Below are 23526 nucleotides of genomic sequence, written 5' to 3' on the forward strand. Positions count from 1 at the left end.
ACTGTTTCCACTGTTTCCCCATCTATTTGCCATGAAGTGATGGGACCAGATGCCGTGATCTTCATTTTCTGAATGTTGAGCATTAAGCCAACTTTTTCACTCTCCTCTTTCACTTTCATCAAGAGGTTCTTTAGTTCTTCTTCACTGCATATATGAGGTTATTGATATTTCTCCTGGCAATCTTGATTCCAGCTTGTGCTTCATCTGGCCCACCATTTCTCATGATGTACTCTGCATATAAGTTAAATAAGCAGGGTGACAGTATACAGCCTTAACGTACTCCTTTTCCTATTTGGAACCAGTCTGTTGTTCCATGTCCAGTTCTAACTATTGCTTCCTGACCTGCATACAGGTTCCTCAAGAAGCAGGTCAGTTGGTCTGGTATTCCCATCTCTTTCAGAATTTTCCACAGTTTATTGTGATCCACACAGTCAAAGGCTTTGGTATAGTCAAAAAAAGCAGAAATAGATGTTTTTCTGGAACTCTCTTGCTTTTTCGATGATCCAGCAAATGTTGGCAATTTAGTGTAAAGAAACACAATAGATTTTTGTATCCGGCAACTTTACTAAATTATTTTATTAGTTCTAGCAGAAAACCCATGATCAAGGTTTAATAATGTACATTATATAGCAAGATTAATAATTTCAAGAATGTTTCAGTTCTTTATTAAGAGCATATGATTAAAATAACAATTTGTTGCATTAGGATGACAATGTGGAAACTATGCTTAAGTACACATTTTAGAAGAGACTAGTGGGAGAATATTAGAACAAATGAGTTAACTCATATTTCAGCAGAAACTTCTATAATGTAAAAAAAACTCAAATATTCAATGATAGTTTTTGAATAAAGTATGGAATTTTAATTGTGAAATAGTTTTTGTTTGTTAAATAAAAATGCTTGGTGGCTAAAGCCAATGTCTGAAAATTTTGCAGGGAAGGAGTACTCATTTTCAATTTCTTCGTGTCATAGAGAAGGCAGATTTGTGTATAGGACTATGGTAAGATTCACTGTGTGGTCCCTATATCACTTTCTTTCTTAGAAAGTGTAGCGCTTCAGTTCCCTTGGGCACTAAATTTGTTTAATAATAGATTGAAGATTGTTTTTCAAGTGTTTTGTTGTTCTTTAGTCCCTAAGTTGTATCTCATTCTTTTGTGACCCCCCAAAGACTGTAGCCTGCCAGGCTCCTCTGTCCATGGGATTTCCTAAACAAGAATACTGGAATGAGTTTTCATTTCCTTCTTCAAGGGATCTTCCCAAACCAGGGATCAAATGCACATTTCTTGCATTGGCAGGTATATTCTCTACCACCTGGGAAGCCGTCTGGGTGTTAGACATGCCAATTTTTAGAACTGCTTACCAAGAAAAATTAATTATTGCCTTAGTAATAGTTATGAAAATAGTTTTTAAATACTGCTGCTATCATAATTGAGTGAATATATAGTCAAAAATACCACAAGTGAGCACAAAAATCATTTTTTATCTGAGATTATTTAGAATTTGCTTCCCTCATACTTTGTGTCCAGGTGCAGACACATCTCAGGATAATGAAGTCCAGAAATTCTATGTAGAAATGAAAAGAGGCCATAGACCTCCTGATTAAATCTTAAAATAACATGGTGGAATATGGGTCTTTGAAAACAGATAGTAAAATCTTCTGGGTAAAGAGTGGGACTTTTCATCATACCTGATGCCTTTAATACAGAAGACTTTGAAATTATCTGGGCCACTTTTCCTTACTCAGATTCAGACGTCTAACTGCCTATATGACAACTCTGCTTGAATACCTTATAGGCATCATTAACTTCACATCGTCGTTTTCCCCACAAACCTGTGCCTTTCATAGTCTTCTCTTTCTCAGGAAATGACATGCAGGTATTTCCAATGCTCAGTTCTGAAAAGCTGGCTTATTTCTGAGTCCTCTATTTCTATAACATCCCAACATGTAATATGTTCGCAGATTCTGTGAGCCCTATCCAGAATCAGAAGACTTTTGACCACCTCCAGCTCTACCAAGCCACCACTTTCTCTCACGTTGATCATCAGTTAGTAGTCTGACTGTCTTGCACCTTCTATTTCCTCTCCTCACATTTTCTTTCTATCCCAGGGCTTCGATCCCAGCCAAACCCACCAGATGAATTTTTTAAAACAAAATTCAAACAATACTACTCCTGTGCTCAAAAACCCTTCAGCAGTTTTCCACTTAACTCTAAATAAAAGTCCTTTGCTGATTTACTAAATCCTGTGTCATCTGGCATTTTGATCCCATTTCTTCCTACGTTTCCCCCTGCTCATTCCAGTATAGATAGCCTCATTAGTCTTGGTGTTGTTTTTTGGACAGTCTTGGCACGCTCCAGCTCTAAGGGTTCTGGTGCTTCTCTCTAAAATGCTATTCTCCCAAATAATGCCATAACACATTCATCCTCATCACACATTCATCCTCATCACACATCCTCACATTCAAGCTTTTGTTCAAATATACCTTGAGTAAGCCTCCCCTGACCACCCATTTAATACTGCAGTCCCCCACTTCACAGCCCCTGTCTCTCTACCCTGCCCTTCAAAAAGTCATAGGTCTTACCATTATTTGATATACCTAGGGTTTCCTTGTTAATTGTCTGTATTCCCCTTCTAAAACTTATTCTCCCTCCAGGGAGGGATTTTTGCCTTTTTGTAGCTTTTTTTTTTTTTTTTAATGTTATGTGCCTAGCTCTAGAATCAGTTCAGTTCAGTCGCTCAGTGGTGTCCAGCTCTTTGCTACTGCCTGGCAAATAGTTTCCCTATGATACAAATACTTTGAAGTAATGCATAAAAGGATCAGAATAATCTTGATATGCAGAAGTGCTGGGTTGTTTTAATCTGTCAACCTGTTACTTGAAAGATCACTGGCACTCAAGGCTAGGCATATTTGCTGTCTCCTGATGACCCTATGTTTCATTGGTTTTCCCCTTGTCACTCATCATGACCCATACTAAACTTTGAGTGAAAATAGCTGTGACTTTGACTGATCCTAAATTCCGCATATTCTTTGCTTTATAATTTCATTACTGGTGTTTCCTTCCAACTTGGTGAAAGTTGGTTCGGAGTTTCCTTCCTAAGTCTTCTCTTGGCTAAAACGCACTGTGCCTCAGACTACCTGAACCTCTTAATCTAACCAATAATCATACACTCACCATTGCAGGGGGTAAAGCATGGTTATCAAGGTTTCAAAAGTATTCAGAGTATCCATTCTGGAGCGAGCTCCTGTTGCCTGAACTGGGACAAGTGTTTGATTACAGAAGAATTAAATGGCACAAGGAAACCCTAGGAAAGTTAGGTTTAAGGATATCTGAAGCATATAAAACAAAAAAGATAAACACTGGGTAAATGTGAAAGTTAAATGCTGCTTGACATATTTTAAGGGCTGCAGGTAGAGGATTGTGTTGCAGAGGAACTTTAAAATGAAAAAGAAATTTTTCCAAACTGCTGCTGCTGCTGCTAAGTCGCTTCAGTTGTGTCCGACTCTGTGCGACCCCAGAGACAGTGGCCCACTAGGTTCCTCTGTCCCTGGGATTCTCCAGGCAAGAACACTGGAGTGGGGTGCAATTTCCTTCTCCAATGCATGAAAGTGAAAAGTGAAAGTGAAGTCGCTCAGTCGTGTCCGACTCTTAGCGACCCCATGGACTGCAGCCCACCAGGCTCCTCCATCCATGGGATTTGCCAGGCAAGAATACTGCCATTGCCTTCTCCTTTTTCCAAACTACTGCACTCTAATATTTCTGTGAGAATCCCAAGTTAAAATTTGTCCCCTCCCCTGACCCCCAGCCCTCTGTATCCTTTGGTAACCACATGTTTTTTTTTATGAATGGCCATTTTCTTTATTTGAAGACTACATATGGCGCTGAACACAGCTACTACTTTTAGTGTCATTTTTACAGGATGCTGCAATAGAACTGAGTCCAATAATGTGGACAATTGCTTAACCGTCTGATGATACTGATTTTGATTTTCAGCTGAATATTCAGTACTCACCGCTTTCCGGTTGGATAGAACCTAGAGCAAGAATGGCCATCCCAGGCACAGTAGGGATCCCTCGCCAGGCAGCAGTCAGCGCAGGCTGACCCGTAGATGTGGCAGCGATGCAGAGACACTTGGGCAAGTCCTTCATTGGAGCTCACATACAGCTGTTGCTATCAGAAGAATGACGGTGATTTATTTCAGACGTGGAAGTTAAAAGAGACCTTTCAGCAGGAACACATAGTATATGCCCACAGACCCTTGGATGCATTTTGAAACAAGAAGCAAAGTACAGAAGGGTATAATGCCAAAATAAATAGACTTTCCCTATGTTAATACGCCTATAACATTACCTGACTCGTTTAAAAAAAAAAAAGGCAACAACAAAAAACTCAGAGCATCATGTACTCTGGGTACCATGTAATGTGTTTTAGACGTTGAGATTCATTGTTCTCTCAGATTTGAGCTGATGTATTACAGATTTAAATTGTGATGTTTGTTTTTTCTCTTTGAATGCTTTCTCTTGGCAAAGCACAAGGGAGTGTTCAAGTTTGGCAACTCATCACCTTGTACATTTGAAAAAGTCAAGTCTAAAATGCAGGACATTTTTAAGTTGAGAAAAAATAGTAAGCATTAGATAAAAATTTTAAAACAATTTTCACCTGCTTTTGAAAGTGAATTATTACTCATTAGAGCAATTTTAAAACAATTCAGAGGACTGTATTTATATTTAGACATGTTTTAAATGTTCTGTATGATCCACAAATCTTCAAGAGCCTAAGTTATAAATAAAGATTCCATCTTCCTTACAAATGGTGTCAAGAGCTTATTATGATACTGCCCCAGTTCTCTTGGCTATGCATAAAGTGGTTCTCAGGAGTTGAAGGGATAAGTTTCTAACTCAGAGTCCTTATTTTACAAAGGATGTGTAACTCAAGTTAACATAGAATTTCTAAGTTGGAACTTGAATATATGCACATGTACACAAACATGTGTGTATATGTGTGTGTGTGTGTGTGTGTGTGTATATATATATATACATACACATTTGCAAATTATATATAGATTCACAATTAAATCAGTGAGGGCATCATTGGTCTAACAGATTCTGGAGGCATATCTCTGAGATTCAGATCCCAGCTTCCAAAATTTTGCTGGGTAACTTTTCTAAATCTCAGCTTACTCTTTAGTAAGATAGGGACTATGCAGCACTTACTCCATAGATGTTTTGTAAGAACAATATAAGGACTAATTCCACATAAATTGCTTAAAATAGTTTCTGGGACCTAAGTGTTTAATGAATATTAAGTAATAGTAGTAGTTGTAATAGAGTAAACTACCAGTGAACAAGCTAGCAATTTATATATTTTCAATTCTAATTAATCATTTGAATCACATCTCAGTTTACTGCGCCTAATATAAAATACTTTGTTCAGATCAATGAATTTTTCAGAAAATAGGCTGAAAATTACTGATCCTCATTTGAGACATTCAAGCTATAAGAAAAAACTATATGTTTCAATAATAATCATTTCCCTAGAAATATTTTAAATAAATGTTTATTGAATACATTAACAAATAATACATCAGCTTCATTAACTTATTCCACGGAAATGTATTTATGTGAGGAAAGGATACAGGTAATTTCAATCTATAAATAACCTTTTTATTAATCTATTTTCTGTCACGGAATGCAAGGATAAATTAGAAAATAGAAGAGTATAAAATGAACAATAAATTTTTTAGTTTGAGCATGAGAAAAGGTACTAAATTCATGAAATTTAAGTATATACAAAATACCATTGTCGATTTGCAGTTCTTTTACATTTAAAAAATAGTGCAATATGTAGTTGTTAAAATGAATTTCCCCCAAATCAGTTACCTTGCCTTGAATATAATTGATTTAACTGAAGATTGTAAATTATCTGTAATAGAAGAAGCTGAGACATATTTAATACTCGGATTTTCCTGTGTATGTGTGTGTTGTAAATTGTAATTTAATGGAGTGGACTGTGTATTACAAGTTTACCAGTTGAATTAGGAGCTGGAATCTATAACTGTTTATTGGGCTACTATGACACACAAATGGCTTTGTGTCCATTTTGAATTTTGCTCTGATCCTTTCTCTTTCCATTAAACTACTTTCAACGAAAGGATTCCCTGCTGACTTCAAAGATTTTCTGACTTGAGATCAGCTCCCTAAGAAATTGGGGAAAATGACAAATGGCTTCTTGCTACTTGGGAAAATGTTTGTTATGCACCATGCAAACATTTTGACAGATGAGATCTTTAGCTTCCTTGTACCCTATTTATTTTTCTTCATAAAATGTCATCAAGTGAAAATAGTACAAGACTGATTGGAATACTTCTTTATCTATAACAGACCAAATATGGTGAAGAACACCAAAGTTATATCATTAGTTATGCTAACACATAAAAACTTTATTCCATATTCCAAGAAAAATAAGTCTTAGGCTCTTACAACAAGCGTTACCACTTTATTTTAGGCAATTTATGTAAGTTAATTCATTTGTGAGAAAAGCATTACCTTGCAGAGGCAGATGTAGGTCAGTGAAGTTAATTATTTATAATTTAGGGTCAGGTTGGTATTCAAATGCACATCAGTATCATTCTGAAGCCTATCCCAATTTTGACTAAACTGTTCTGCCCCTTAGAACTTTTGCTTAGCAGATAGTGCCTTTAGGGTCTGGAGAGGTGCATGTTTTGCAAATGTAGAGACTGGAATTGGGCTTTTTCTTTCCATGATCATTGTGTATCTGCATATGCAGGTGCAAATTAGACCAAACATTTCTGGTTAAAATCATAGTAAAACATTTATTCCCCAAACCTTGAAGCCTGATATGGCTTAGATTTGAGACATTCAGATTTTTAAAGTGACAGGTAAACCTTATAAAATAGTACGTTCTTAGAAATAAGCATAAAAGAACGCACTGCATATTTCAAACATTTGACAGTAGCAGGAACTCAAAAGAGGAAAAGAGGATTGATTACGCATTTCAAGTCCCTGAGAATGCTTGTGATGTTATAGTAGCCCAAATATTATGCTAAATTCTTCCTTCAGAAAGATTATTTTTATTTTGGTTGGCTTCACACACTGTAATATTTAAGAATAGAGGATACAAAAAAATTGGAATATCTTGCTGCATATATATACACACACACACATACATATATATTCTACTCGAATTAATTTCTGTACCAAAATAAACCTATTTTTTCTTCCACTAAAGCTAGTAAATTCCATATCAAAATTAAATGTGTGGTATATTATGAACAGTATTAATTATTTTGCTAACACTAAATTGAATTTTCAAAGTTATAAAATACATTCTTCTACAATAGTAAAATTTTTACATACAAAGCAAATAAACATGGTCTTGTTTTTACCTTTTTGGATGAAATCTTCATTGTTGTTATAGGAGCATGATTCTAAAAAATAAAAAAAAATTGTTAGTTGTTCAAATAATCCTTAAAAAGGATTTTACATGAAAATACTTTTTATGCTAAAATTCAAGAGAAATTCATCATTTCTCTCTATATGCACATATATTTTCAAAGTTTAGCAATAATTATCTATAAACTTCATTTCTTCTGTTCAAAATAAGGATGGATTTGTTATACAAATATACGCCTAAACTAAAAAATTAAGTACAAATTATAACACATCTATCAATATAGTCATTAGAAATAAATGAAAATTAACAAAACTTGAGATAATTGAAAAAATTGTATGTGAAATATTGAATGCAATGAATAATTCAGGATTGGATCTGGGTGCTTGGGTGGGGAGCAGTGGAATGGTACCTCATTTTATTCCTCCACAACAAAAGCATTTTGCATGAGACACTATTGTTCACCTGTCAAATGCTGCTATGAAAAGAAGTATTTGCCTGAACTAGACATGTATGGGTGTGAGAGTTGGACTATAGAGCAAGCCGAGTGCTGAAGAACTGATGCTTTTGAACTCTGGTGTTGGAGAAGACTCTTGAGAGTCCCTTGGACTGCAAGGAGATCCAACCAGTCCATCCTAAAGGAGATCAGGCCTGAATGTTCATTGGAAGGACTGATGTTGACGCTGAAACTCCAATATTTGGCCCCCTGATGCGAAGAGCTGACTCAATTGAAAAGATCCTGATGCTGGGAAAGATTGAGGGCAGGAGGAGAAGGGGACAACAGAGGATGAGATGGCTGGATGGCATCACTGACTCAAAGGACATGAGTTTGGGTAAACTCCGGGAGTTGGTGATGGACAGGGAGGCTTATCGTGCTGCAGTCCATGGAGTTGCAAAGAGTTGGTCACAACTGAGCGACTGAACTGTACACTTACTAATCCTCTTAGTTGAAAACAGAAGAATATTGTTAGATAAGGTTTTCTTTTGATAAGTGTGAATTAGTAAAAGAGCCTAACAGTTATCTGAAATAGTTATCCTTTTTTAAAATTCCTCTGTTCTTAACTTTACTTGTTACATATCATTAGTTCCTTTTAAAGATTAAGGATTAGATTTGTGATTATGTGATAAAGTTTTGTGAAGCATGATCTGAGTAACTCAAGTGTGCACACGCTGCCAAAATCAACTCTGCCCATAATTATTTCACTTTCTGGAGTTATGTGTTCATAAAAACAGTTAAAAGAGAATATAGTGATATCTCTAAATACTCAAGTGCAACAAATCATGACATTCATTTATAAATGCACACACATACAGGGCAAGATTTGCAATTTGTATCCACCTAGGGAAATATTAATAGCTGTACTTCGAATTCAAGTTAAGTTTAGGAAAGTTGGACATATTTTCAGAAAAAGTTCTGAAACGAGGATTAAAGAAGATATTATGGTTCTGTGCTCTTTAAAAACAAAGTGCTTGGTTTTTAAAAGTTACATTTGAGCTTTCTGCAGTATATCAGTGTGACACTTAGCTAAGGATTTTTTTTTTCCAATTTAAATGTATTATTTCCTCAAGTACCCATCACCGTGTATCATACACACCCAATTATTTTTACCTCACCTCAAAAAATGTGACACAAACACCATGCTGAAGACAGTAACTTTATTTGGTAACTGTGTCTCTCAGTTTAGCCATATCAATCACTGCCACACACATCCGGAAGAAAGCTCAAGCATCCTTAGTCTCTCTTGGGTTGATTTCCCCTCACATGCATTTGGACTGACTCTATTTTTCCACTGAGAGTTTATTCTTTATGATGATAACACCAGCATAACTTATATAACAGATCATAAGTAGTTAGCACATGATCAGAATACCTCACATTTTTAAGACCTTTCCATAGAGTACATGTTTGGGTTTGTGTCAAACTCAATTAACATTTTCTGATTATCAAAAAAAGATATTTCAGAATTAAAATGATGTGCTGAAATATAATCTTTGTGCTATCTTCAAGAAAACTACTGAATAAGACACTTCATACTATTTTGGCCATTCATGTTGCCCCTATTGAACTGAATGAGAAATGTATTGTTTGGTAAAATGTGATTTTGGTTAATCCAGTGACATTTCTTTACAAAGCAAGGCATAGAAATGGCACTTGAATGCACATGGTTAGTATTTTATGAGCACAATATTAATCCACTAATCACAAGGAACCTGATGCCAAAGTTAGTCTAACATTAAAAACTGTAGCTTTAATAACATAATGGGAAATTGCCAGAATTACTCAGATTCTGTATTGGCTTTTTAAAAAATATTTCTTCATATTTAAAATGTATTAGCGTAATCTAACATCATTGTATCCTAGTTACTTATGTGCTTAAAATCCAGTATCTTTGGTGACTGTGGGAACATATATTAATACATTCTGAGTTCAGTCAACTGAGCAAGGCAACATTCTGGATTAGCAATAGTTTGCAGTGAGGGGTTTTGAAGTGCTATTTTCACTCCAGTACAAGCTCACTCTGGTCTTTTGGTGTCCATGACCATTGTTTCTTAGTTACTTTAGTCAGAAATATAAGTTTGCAGTGAATTGACTCCATACCAAAGTTTCTTCAAAATCTGGCTGTGCTTTACTCATTTTTCCAAATGCAGGTAAGAGGGATCATTTGAACTATCAATTTAATGACCTATACCTTAAGGAGAGAAGGGTTTTCAGGACACCATGTACCTATTTCCCAGGCTCACGCATGTGAGCCTATGTGCTAACTTGCTTTAGCCATGTCTGACTCTTTGTGACCTTATGTAGCCCACCAGGCTCCCATGGGATTCTCCAGGCAAGAATACTGGAATGGGGTGCCGTGACCTCCTCAGGGGATCTTCTCGACCCAGGGATCAAATCTTCATCTCCATGTCTCCTGCACTGGCAAAGGGTTCTTTACCACTAGCATCACCTGGCCTGAATTTTCCTCTATGCCTTTTTTGTTGTGTTTTCATTTCCTTTTATCCCAAATTCAAGGACAAAGAAAATAAACAATGCAATTTCAAGACAGAACATGAAGTTCTAAGTTTAAAGAGACAACAATGTTTGTTTTATTTAACTGGAGTAACATTTGAATTGAAAGCAATAAAACAAGAGAGAACAAAGCAGTTTTTCTTGAAGTTCCTGGCAAAAAAATATGAGAAAGTTTTTCTAACAATCAATAATGTGGAATTATTTGGGTCTCAGTGGCTTGTGAAGCAAATGATAAAAGCCCTTTCAGGGCAGATAGTCTAGACCTTGACCATAAGAACTCATTAAAAAAAAATTATGATGACATCAAAATTCTTCAAGTTGTGATGATAGCTAAAATACTAATTTTTTTAAGATAACTTGAAATGTAAAAAATGACTTCAGAAAAATATTTGTTCTATTCTTCTCATTTTATCTGGTATTTCCTACTCTCAAAAATTTATAATTTTCATTTATTTGATCTTTTATCAATTTTTTTTCCTCCCAAGTGGTCATAAGATTACAGAATTCCATTTATCATGCATGTGCTGAGGTTAACAGAATATATGTTCAAACCTTAAAGACTTCCAACTCCTCCAGAATGAGCTCACTGCGAGCAGAGCTGTTGGTAGGAAGAACAACCACCTTCTGCACAGTACCCCGATCTAAGAGAAAGAAACAATGAGATGTAGGAAACAAAGACATTTAGACATAAGACTACTGGCTTAACAATTTACAATATTATTTATATAATTACTTAGTCATCAAAAATGAGATTGTATACATTGAGCTATTACCATTTGCAATATTCTTATTTCACTGTAAGTCTCATATGTTTAAATTGAGATTAATTCAAAAGGAATTAATAGGAACATTTTATTACATTTTGCACAGCAGTAAAGCCATTTAACTATGAGAGAAGAAAAGAATGTCCAAATGTTGTATGAAGTCAAAAGTTCTGTTTCTGAACCAAGTATGTGAAATAGTCTTAAGTTTAGCCCTTAAGAATATTACTCCTCCTAACCAACATTATAAAGTGACAGTTTCATATTTCTGTTAACATTGACATATAATGATTTGATTATGAGAAAAAATTATCTAAAAATGTTATTATAGAAAAAATTATTATGAATGAATTTTTGTAATCATTATATTGTAAATCACTAGTACTAGAAATTGGCATTCAATCTGTAGCTGCAGAGAGTTTAGACATAGTAAAATGTTTCACTCACAATCCAAAATAATTTTAAAAGCAGAAGCCTAGCTGTGGCTTTATTTCAGATGTGGGCACCAAAAGCTATGACAAACCTAGACAGCATATTAAAAAGCAGAGACATTACTTTGCTGAAAAAGGTCTGTCTAGTCAAAGCTATGGTTTTTCCAGTAGTCATGTATGGATGTCAGAGTTGGACCATAAAGAAAGCTGAGTGCCAAAGAATTGATGCTTTTCAACTGTGGTTGACTCTTGAGAGTGCCTTGGACTGCAAGGAGATGCAACCAGTCAATCCCAAAGGAAATAAGTCCTGAATTTTCATTGGAAGGACTGATGCTAAAAGTGAAGCTCCAAAACTGTGGCCACCTGAACTGAAGAACTGACTCATTGGAAAAGACCCTGATGCTGGGAAAGATTGAAGGCGGGAGGAGAAGAGAACAACAGAGGATGAGATGGTTGGATGGCATCACCGACTTGATGGACATGAACTTGAGCAAGCTCCGGGAGTTGGTGATGGATAGGGAAGTCTGGCGTGCTGGAGTCCGTGGGATCGCAAAGAGTTGGACACAACTGAGTGAACTGATTCATGGAACAATTCTATGATTTTCATGATTATCGTTTTCAGTTGGACATGTTTCTTTAGAATATTTAAACTATAGTGAAAGTTTCAAGTTAGATAGGTCAAGTAAACTTAAGTAAATAAAAAGGTACTTGTATTTGGGTCTTCCTTGGTGGTCTACTGCTTGCAGCTATAGACAACACAGGTTTGATCCCTGGTCCAGGAAGATCCCACTTGCCATGGAGCAACTAAGCCCTCAGGCCACAATACTGAGGCAACTACTGACAGCTGCCCACCTTAGAGGTCATGCTCTGCAACAAGAGAAGCCATTGCAACGTGAAGCCTGAGCACTGCAACAGAAGATAACCCCGCTTGCCACTACTTGAGAAAGTGCCAGCGCATCAATTAAGACCCCGGGCAGCCAAAAATAAATACGTTATTACATCTTTAAAAAGTACTTGTATTTCTCAATTAGAGACTGCCCAAACGAAAATGTCTAAGTAAATGCAATATATATAGAAATGTTACTTATGTCAAAAAATTTAGTTAAGAAAATTTCATCTGGAACATAAGCATTTTCTAAACATATAAACATATAATTGTTATTCTACCAAGCACTTAAATTTTAGGTTTAAAAAAAACTAGTTGCAACTTGGTCATGTGAGGTTAAAGTAAATTTTTGAGTGCTTTGAGAAAGTAAAAATATATTTCCTCACCAAAATGTGTTCCTGTTAAAATAACTAATGAGTTGCTTTGTGAATATCAAGTCATCACTCTCTTAAAGTACGAGCATGTACTTTAGGGTGTGAATTTATAATTTTGACAGGTGCATTATCATCAACAGACACTAAAACATCTTTTAATTCTGTTGAGAAATGTCACTAAGAAGAGATACTTGAACCAAATCGTACAGGACTTAACAACTAGGAGTCTATTAGAGATGAATTTCCGTTCTGGCTTAGCTGGTAAAGAATCCACCTGGAATGCGGGAGGCCTGGGTTCGATCCTTGGGTTGGGAAGATCCCCTGGAGAAGGGAAAGGCTACCCACTCCTGTATTCTTGCCTGGAGAATTCCATGGACTGTATAGTCCATGGGGTCGCAGAGTCAGATATGACTGAGTGACTTTCACTTAAAAGAAAAAACTTGAAACCAATACTACAAGTCCCAAACCTCACATCTCAAGCTGTGTGATTACATAGCTAAGCATTACTCTGACATAAAAATTCCATTTATTATTTATAATTTCTATTTTATGAATCTAACTGTACAATAAAATAATTCTTAATAAAAAGTAAACTCTAAAGTTTTACCAACTAAAAAAATTAAAACCTATAAATAATAATAGTGATGTTTATACAGAAAAATAAGACCTAAGAGATTTTGTCCAAACAATCCTTGGACCTTTACAAGGATACAAAGTTTAAGCACCTAACTGTTAAAGTTTCAAACTACACTCTTAATACAAAATTCACTTCTTAAGCCATACTTAAAAATACATAAAAATCCTAAAGATTTGTAGGCTCTAGGCATAATTAAGAAACCTAGAATTTACTCTGTTTCATCGATTAACTTCTTTAGAATTAGTTCTGTACCAATTTGTGCTAGTTTCTTGGAAGATAAATAATGCAGGTATAAACTGGAAGTGGAAAAACATTTAGGCATATAGTTCAGAGACACACCACAACTGAAAACAGATGAAGGCACTTGGAGGTGTTTCCTAGTTTCTGTTAAGAATTCAGCACAAAGAACAGTGTACACTTCTATGGGAATAGTATATACCAAAAACCCTAAAATTAAAGCCTTGAAATTATAACACCTAGGGAAGGATTTGTGTGATATTCTGTCTGTGTATGTGGTGTCTGTGTGTGTGGCTAGGTGAAAGTTTAGGGTGTAAAACTATGTTTTAGGTCATGTTATCATAAAGATCATCAGTTCAGTTCAGGTCAGTTCAGTCGCTCAGTCGTGTCCGACTCTTTGTGACTCCATGAATCGCAGCACACTAGGCCTCCCTGTCCAACACCAACTCCCAGAGTTCACTCAAACTCACATCCATCGAGTCGGTGATGCCATCCAGCCACTTCATCCTCTGTCATCTCCTTTTCCTCCTGCCTCCAATCCCTCTCAGTATCAGAGTCTTTTCCAATGAGTCAACTCTTCGCATGAGGTGGCCAAAGTACTGGAGTTTCAGCTTCAGCATCATTCCTTCCAAAGGAATTCTTTCCAAAGGAACACCCAGGACTGATCTCCTTTAGAATGGACTGGTTGGATCTCCTTGCAGTCCAAGGAACTCTCAAGAGTCTTCTCCAACGCCACAGTTCAAAAGCATCAGTTCTTCGGCGCTCAGCTTCCTTCACAGTCCAACTCTCACATCCATGCATGACCATCGGAAAAACCATAGCCTTGACTAGATGGACCTTTGTTGGGAAAGTAATGTCTCTGCTTTTCAATATACTATCTAGGTTGGTCATAACTTTCCTTCTAAGGAGTAAGCGTCTTTTAATTTCATGGCTGCAATCACCATCTGCAGTGATTTTGGAGCCTAAAAAAATAAAGTCTGACACTGTTTCTACTGTTTCCCCATCTATTTCCCATGAAGTGATGGGACCAGGTGCCATGATCTTCATTTTCTGAATGTTGAGCTTTAAGCCAACTTTTTCACTCTCCTCTTTCATCAAGAGGCTTTTTAGTTCTTCTTCACTTTCTACCATAAGGGTGGTGTCATCTGCATATCTGAGGTTACTGGTATTTCTCCCGGCAATCTTGATTCCATCTTGTGCTTCTTCCAGCCCAGCCTGTCTCATGATGTACTCTGCACAGAAGTTAAATAAGCAGGGTGACAGTATACAGCCTTGACGTACTCCTTTTCCTGTTTGGAAGCAGTCTGTTGTTCCATGTCCAGTTCTTACTGCTGCTTCCTGACCTGCATATAGGTTTCTCAAGAGGCAGGTCAGGTGGTCTGGTATTCCTATCTCTTTCAGAATTTTCCACAGTTTATTGTGATCCACACAGACAAAGGCTTTGGCATAGTCAATAAAGCAGAAATAGATATTTTTTTGGAACTCTCTTGCTTTTTCGATGATCCAGCAGATGTTGGCCATTTGATCTATGGTTCCTCTGCCTTTTCTAAAACCATACTTCTTATTTTTATTTTTTTTTAAGTCACAACAGTTTTATGGTTTCCGGCTGAAGCTTGCAAGGACCAGTGTCATCCTCAGTTCAGTTCAGTTCAGTCGCTCAGTCGTGTCCAACTCTTTGCGACCCCAGGGATCGCAGCTCGCCAGGCCTCCTGTCCGTCACATGGCAGCAACGAACCCTTCTTGAGTGGAGACTGTGCAGAAGCTATGAGTGGAAACTGAGCACAATCTCAAGTCAAGCTGCGTAAAAGGGAATCTTGATTAAAGCCAAAACTATCAGCTTTGAAAATAATTTTATTAAGTATTCTCAAATGAGAGAACTGACTACTGTTTTTACCTACTGTTTTAACTAACTGTGTATGTGTTAGTTGCTCAGTCGTGTCCGACTCATTTCGACCCCTTGGACTGTAACCTGCCAGGCTCCTCTGAGCATGTAATTCTCCAGGCAAGAATATTGGAGTGGGTAGCCATCCCCTTCTCCAGGGTATGAGAACATTATTTTACAGAAACAATAATTTCTTCTGAAAAATTCCTATAACAAACATATTTCATTCCAGCCATTTACAAAATACAGCACAATGAACAGCTATAAAATTGGGCTAATAAGAAGCAAAAACTTACTTTTGACTCATTCGTGATGAAAGTTAGAACATTACTTTTATTTATTGTTTGCTTTCCTATTTTAGTTCTTTTTTGTTTTACTGTTAATGTGAGTAGATTTCCCTTGAGAGATTATTAAAAGATAAAAATACATTTTCTACCTAGTAAAACATCAACTTATCTGAAATTCTTACAAAAATTCAGTTAATTTAAATATTAAATATCAGTAATTTAAATATCAGTTTCTACTGCAAAATTAAGTTTCAAAAAATCATAGAAATGCAAGATCCCTATAGAGAAACAAATATTTAATGGATGCTTACTGTGTGCTTGGATCTATGATAAAAATACACTGTTCCAAGAAAATAAATATGCATTTTAATTCCTGTACTATTTCATATTTATACTTGAATTGACACTCTATGAGGTAGCATACCTCCAGAGTTCATTATACTGGTTCCTTTTTCATCAGTGTATCACAAATGAACACATTTGTTCTCATTCTACATAATAAAGCCTTCATATACATAAATTAGAATAGTCATTCAAATTTGTGGATTCAAATATGAATGGAATAGTTTTAAATCCTGTGAGAATCATCACTATTAGCAATTCAGATTTTATGAGACTTTGAACTTTTATAATAGGGTTACTATTTTAAGTAAAGTGAAAGTGAAGTCGCTCAGTCGTGTCCGACTGTGCAACCCCAGGGACTGCAGCCTCTCAGGCTCCTCCGTCCATGGGGTTTTCCAGGCAAGAATACTAGAGTGGGTTGCCATTTCCATCTCCAGGGTATCTTCCCATCTCAGGGATTGAACCTGGGTCTCCCGTATTGCAGGCGGACGCTTTACCCTCTAAGCCACCAGGGAAGCCCTATTTTAAGTAAGGTAATACATAAACACAAAAAGAGAGCTGTTTGGCTTTTTCCCAAACACTTAAAAGTGCAAGTGAAAGTGTTAGTCGCTCAGTCCTCTCTGACTATTTGCGACCCCATGAACTGTAGCCTGCCAGGCTCTTCTGTTCATGGGACTTCCCAGGCAAGAATACTGGAGTGGGTTGCCATTCCCTTCTCTAGGGGATCTTCCTGACCCAGGGATAGAACCCAGGTCTCCTGAATTGGAGACAGATTCTTTACCTTCTCAGCCACCAGGGAAGCCAGTTACAAATGAAGAACTCTAAAGTTTATGGTAAGTCCAGCTCTGACAATTAGTCTAATTTTCTAAAAAAGAAAGTTTTTATAAAACTGGACAATAACACTTTAAATTGAAGAATATCTAATTATCCAATGAAACCTTGCCTACAATATCTTACCACTACAATTTTATCATCCAAGATCAGTTTTCACATGTAGCAAAAGGTTGGAAAATTTCTTCATTAGTTGAGTGTAAATAGCTCTACCGCCTGTCTGTTTTATTCACTGGCCTTTTTTCTATAGGCAGATTGGTGGCTCAGACGGTAAAGAATCTGCTTGCCTTTCTTCTACAGCTGCCAAGAATACACAGTACTCAATCTCTTTCTCAGATCTCTCTGAGTATATCTTTATACCCTCCACACTCTGTTTCTCTGGTCTAAGCATGAGCACTACGTTCAAGTAGGTCTTTTTCAAATTCAAAAATCAGATCTTCTTACCTGCAATTCTCTGAACACCCTGCAGTTTGGGATTATCCTATTTAAACTGTGATGCTTAGAATTATCCATGACTATTCGGTTGTTTCACCACTCTGCAGACCTTGCTGAGATGGGACTATTTAAAAGACACAGCAGTAGTTTTCCTAGTTGACCAACAAACTTAGGTGACTGGTCAGGATCTCTAGTACTTGTAATCTCAGAAACAGAGATCTCAACTCCAGTGTGTACACACTGACAAGGCTCCACTCTAGATGTGTTTGTATTTCTGATCCTCTTACAAACTATCTGACTCCTATAGTCTCCAGTTCAGATTTTCAAGAGACAGATTTAATTTGGTTCAATGTAGCCATTATGAAGGCACACTGTAAACCCTTGCTTGGTGGACATATCAGCTGTCAAGTGCTAATTTGTTATTTCAATCAGTTGTGGAACCAAGCCAATATACATGAAATTCCCCATGGCTACTCTCTAAGCTGGCCCAGGTTAATTGGATAATTTCTCTCAAAATGTATGGTAGACAGTTCTGGTTTCTATTCCAAACTTATTCACAAAACCTCAGTTCCATATACAGAAAATACTTTTGAGGTATCCTTGGGCTAAATCATTCATTACTAAGTAAATAAATGGATTTAGGTTGTCTTCCACCAATTTCTACATATAGGTTTAAGAAAAAAATTACTAATGTCTCAAGAGCTCAAAGTCTAAAATTTGCTTTTTTTAAAAAATGATTCTTTAATAGTGGGTACCCATTAAATGTTAGTCATTTAGAAAATATGCATTCAGAATGTCTATAAAATTCCCAATTGCTTATGTCTACATAAAGTCATCTCTGAATCTATTAGCTTGAAGATGATAATATAGTTAGCAAACATCTTCCTTCTGGAGGTAGTGAGTCATTCCTTGAACATATATAACACCAATTTCTTTTGTTGTTCTGAAGGATTGGGATATACAATACCTTATATTTCCTCAGGAAAAGCATCATGCCTGCAATATAATTACCGTGAAGCACAGTATCTTTCTTTTCTCCTTAAGCCTCAGTTTGCTTGTGTGTAAATATAAATTACAATGATAAATTTTGTAATGAGTCTCTGTTACTATGGTCTATCCAGAATCACTTTCCCTTTCTTGGAAATAGCACCCTGAGACAACTTTTGGAAACAACACCTCTCTCATTCTCCATCTACACAGTTAAGGAGTGGAGAATCTCTCAGCCCCAGGGAGATGCCATGACTTAGGTCTGTGCAATTAGAACATGTCTTTGCCCCTATGATTCATGCAGGAGTGGGCATAGTAACAAGTCAAGGCTTAGCCCTTCTTGGGAATTAGATAGGTGGGAGCCTCTTTCTATCTGAGATCAGGACTATTAAAGGCTTGTAAATCTGGAGGTCATTCCTGCCACCACAAGCACAGACTCCATCTGAGAACAAACAATAAAGAGGAAGGCAGAGCTGAAAGATGGTGAGATAATTTCCTGAAAACACCACCTCAACACAAACTCAGCTATATCTGATGCTGCCTCCTACATTTCCCAGTGGAGTACACAAAAATTTACTATTTTTAACTAGTTTAAGTAAAGTGTAAACAAAGTCACTCTCTGTTGAAAAAGTTCTAATAAATCTAAACGAATAATACATGGAAACTGCTTAGTATGATGTCTAGTACATAGTATACCCTCAATAAGTGCAAGATATTTTAGCTTGACCACTAACTCAACTTTTTACATGATTGGAGTCACAACTTTTTCTGAAGACCAACTGTCTTATCTATGAGATATACACAATAGGCATGCCTTGAAAACAATAAAGCACTGTGACATGAATCAAGCAGGACACATAGGAGAGCTGCATAATATAAACTTATATACAAAGATACCACAGCAGATCCATCAACCCATATTAGTGCTCTTAATTTTCTTTTATTTCATTGAATCTTTTAAGAAAATTTCCCAGACAAATTTCTTTCCTGTATTATAAACTTATTTTCTGTATTATATATTGCATACCATCCAGGGTTTTTTTTTTTTTTTCTTTGTAGTGCAAGAGATGATAGCAATATTATCTTTAAAATTTACCACAGTCTCCAGATAAAAAAACAGCTTGTATTTATAGCATAGTTTAAAAAAAACTCATTACCAGGAGGTTATCTGAACAGTCCTATGTGTATCTTTCTACCGAGTCTCATCTAAACTAGTTGTTAGAGGTTTCCCTAGAAATTGTTCTGCCGAACTGTGTGCTTGCCACTGGGCTTCTGGTTGCCTGGAGATTTAGAAGAACTCTGCGTCCTTAATGAGATTCAGTCAGTTTCATAAACCTGGTTGTTATTCTATAAAAATATTCCAATCAGGGTTGGTTTCATGGGTGTTAGACTTGTTCAGTCACACATATTTCTGTGGTCAGAAGGATTCATACTTACTTTAATGTTCTGTTGTCACCTCTTTGAAATTCTTAATAATTTTAAATAAGGAGCCCTGAATTTTCATGTTGTACCAGACCCTGTAAATTACATAGCCAATCTGATTCTAGGTGTTCATAATTTCTAGCAGTTTGTACCAGGTAAGGAGGGACCTCGTTCAATTTAGTAAAGACAAACATAAATTCCAAAGTCCAATACTTAATTCTTTCCTCCTTTTTCTCAATCTTCACCACAGTGTCCCTAAATGTCAAGTAGCCCTCTGCATGACTTCAGAGGTAAATTACTGCTGGGAAATCAGTTCTCATGTCCTCACTCAGTCGTGTCCGACTCCTTGTGACCTCATGGACTGTAGCCTACGAGGCGCCTCCGTCCATGGGATTTTCCAGGCAAGAGTACTGGAATGGGTTGCCATTTCCTTCTCCAATTCTAGTATTTATTAATTAAAATTATTACCAAAGATAAAAATTGTTATATTTTATAAATACTTATTTTATTTACTTATAGTTTTCTACATCAATTTGTATACTGAATTTAAGAAATATATTTTAAAGCTCCCCCAGAAAAAGAACTGCAAAAGCTCGGTTTAGTAAATGAACCCTCTATAGATAATATGATGATGAGAAATCTTGCATTGTTAACCTCTAAATTAGATCTCAACAATTGGCTGCTTTAGTTTGTACTAGTTACAGTATAAACTCATAAAAGATTTCCTTTTCCATTCAGGTTATCAAACTGCTCTTACATGCTTTTAATAGTATTTTTAAAATAGTATTTTTAGTATTTATAGTATTAATAGTATTTTTTAAACTTGAGAATAAAGTTGAACCATAAGTTTATAAAATTTCTATTAGGAGTTTAGTGAATACACCTTTAAGATGTGGTGACTCTATTCATGTACGCCCCTAATTTACTACATATATATGTATATTCCTAAACTAGGTCATCCAGCACATTTTCTCACGTTTAGCAGAGCCTTTCTCACTCAATAGGTAATTTAAATGCCGTGATGGTGACACATGTAGCTTCAGCTCTCGGGTAGTTAGGGCCCTACTTAATCGTCAAAGGCATCTCAAATATCTTTATTTGATGGGAAGTCCTTGGAGTTGACTGTATCAACAAATGTTCTCTATTCTGCATCTCCCAGAGTATGATAATGTTAAAAAGTTTGCAGAGTTAAGTAAACTTGGATTTTAATTGTGTGCAGTGTGCTCAGTGGTGTTGGACTCTGCGACCCCATAGACTGTAGCCCACAGGGTTCCACTGTCCATGGAACTTTCCAGGTAAGAATACTGGAGTGGGTTGCCATTTCCTACTCCAGGGGATCTTCCTGACTCAGGGATGGAACCGGTGTCTCTTGTGTCTCCTGCGCTGATAGGCGGATTCTTTACCACTGCACCATGTATTAGTACTAGATTAATCTAAGTTAAATAGGTTTCTTTGCTCTTTACTCCAGAACCTTTCAGAATTGTTCGAATACTTTTCTGCATTGTGAAGAAAATGTAGTATTCAGTGACTTTCAAGTTTATTTGTTGATACCATAACTTCATTTGACTCCCAAGCACCTACCACTCATGCTCTTTTAGAAATCAGGTCCTATCTTACAAATAGTTTCTCAAAGTGTGGTTGGTATTCAGTCCACCTCACTCAAAAAATTAGATAGCTTCAAAAAATTTTAGATGTTTATTTCCATGTCAGATCACAGATTTATCATTTTTAGAAGTGCTAATTTTAAATAAGCTTTAAAAAATAAATATATATCTGCTCAAACATTTGAAAATCACAGAAGATGAACAATGTAATTCTTTCTAATATATTTCATTTTTTGGTAGCTGTCTGTAATTCCCAAAAACGCTGCTAAATTAATTTTCAAATATCTCTTGATTTTTTTCTGCTTAATTTCGGCTAAAATAACATCTTTTCTATGAATATGTAAAGCTAATGACTTATTTGGAATATACTTAAGTATTCTGGGAGAGTCCCCAGGCAAAATTATAACAAAAAGTTTCAGATATTTTGGAAATCAAAGTGTATATATATATATATATATATAGTATATAAAAGTATACATATATGAAAAAGTACATATATCTATATACATGATATTAAAAATTACTTAATCTCTAAACATTATAATAATATTAAACCTAGAGCTGGTATGGATATAAACATGTATTTTCATATACTTTTGGTAGAAACGCATTTTGAAAAATCTTTCTGGAGGGCAATATGTTGGTTAGTCATGATGCTATGACTAGAATATCCTTCTTGCAAGAAATAACTGTAAAACTGGATGAATTATAGAGCTAATACTTTCTAGGTAATGAACAACTGACAGCAAAAGACTAAAAGAAGAAAAAAGTTCACAAGGTAGTCTTCATGATTAGTCCACCTTCAACCTGGGAACAATTTTTCAACAGAGGCGCAGAGAGCAGGCGTCCAAGTAGAGCAGAGCCATCCCACTGAGATGAGAAGGCAGGTATGAGAATTTAGGGCAGCGGAAGTAAACTAATTCTGTGGCACACAGTATCAAGAGAGGAAGCTGTCCAGAAAAGCGGTTCTAGAAGGCCACGTGGCAATCTCCTATGGGTCTATGGTTGATTACTGGGCTATATATTTGCAGGAGGACACTCCCAAGGCTTAATGGATTGCAGCCTCTAATAGGAGTATGGAACAGACAAATTATGGGTGCAGCAGCTCTGGAGAAAGGCAGTGCTGCATTAAACTGTAGTTCTGGCTCTATCCGAACATACGGATCACACTGACACCTTGTTAGAACTGCTGGTATGCAGCTGACACACAAAAAAGCTGATGCTGTAAGAATAAGTGCCATGTTCTATAGTTAAGACGTACTTTAAGTCTGTCCTGACACTACTTGTAACCAAGATCTGAAAACACATACAAAGGAGAGAATGTGGAGTTTGTGTCCTGCTAAAATAGAGTGACTTACTTTAGCACTAGAATTTTAACACAGAGTAAATCAAGTCTTAACAAATTCAAGCTGATAACTGAATGCTTGAACCTAAAGCCAAGGTATTGTCTACAATGTCCAGGATCAAGAACAACAAAAAGTATTGTACATGAAGAGAGAGAGAGAGGAAGAGAAAAAATTGGATGAATCAAGGGATGGTCTTCAGGAAGAAAAAGAAGTAAAGTTATCCAAGATGCTGAACTTAGTAGGCAACAACTTTAAAGCAGCTATTATAGATTTTTATAACTATGTTTAAAAATTAAATCAAAACAGAAATGAAAAGAAGATATGGTCTTAATAAATGAAAATATACGAAAAACAGCAATGAAATAAAAACTATAAAAAGTCAAATGGATATTTTAGAACTTAATTATGATAACTAAAATAAAATATCAGTTTTATAGATTCAATAGCAGTTTGGGGTAGAAAGTCAGTGAACTTGAAGCGAGATCAATATAAATTGTCCAGTTGCAAGAACATAGAGAAAAAAATTAAAACAGTCTTTTGGGCATGGTTGACATCATCAAATAGTCTTATGTACATGTAATTAGAGTTCTGAAAGGAGAATAAGGGAAGACTGGGGAAGACAAAGCTATATGAAAGAATAATGGC

At 36.1% G+C, this 23526-nt stretch overlaps 1 protein-coding gene across 1 annotated transcript in view; it reads right to left on the bottom strand.

The window, feature by feature from the left end:
• SEMA3C (semaphorin 3C) overlaps positions 1-23526 on the bottom strand; it is a 207342-nt gene that overhangs the window by 14006 nt on the left and 169810 nt on the right. The window contains exons 13-15 of the mRNA XM_005679082.3: positions 10972-11060; positions 7405-7446; positions 4012-4169 (exon numbers count right to left, since the gene is read on the bottom strand). Of these exons, the coding sequence (XP_005679139.1) occupies positions 4012-4169; positions 7405-7446; positions 10972-11060 (289 nt within the window). The remainder of the gene's footprint in view (positions 1-4011; positions 4170-7404; positions 7447-10971; positions 11061-23526) is intronic.

The sequence above is a fragment of the Capra hircus genome, chromosome 4 (assembly GCF_001704415.2).
Source record: "Capra hircus breed San Clemente chromosome 4, ASM170441v1, whole genome shotgun sequence".
In the NCBI taxonomy this organism is placed as follows: Eukaryota; Metazoa; Chordata; class Mammalia; order Artiodactyla; family Bovidae; genus Capra; species Capra hircus.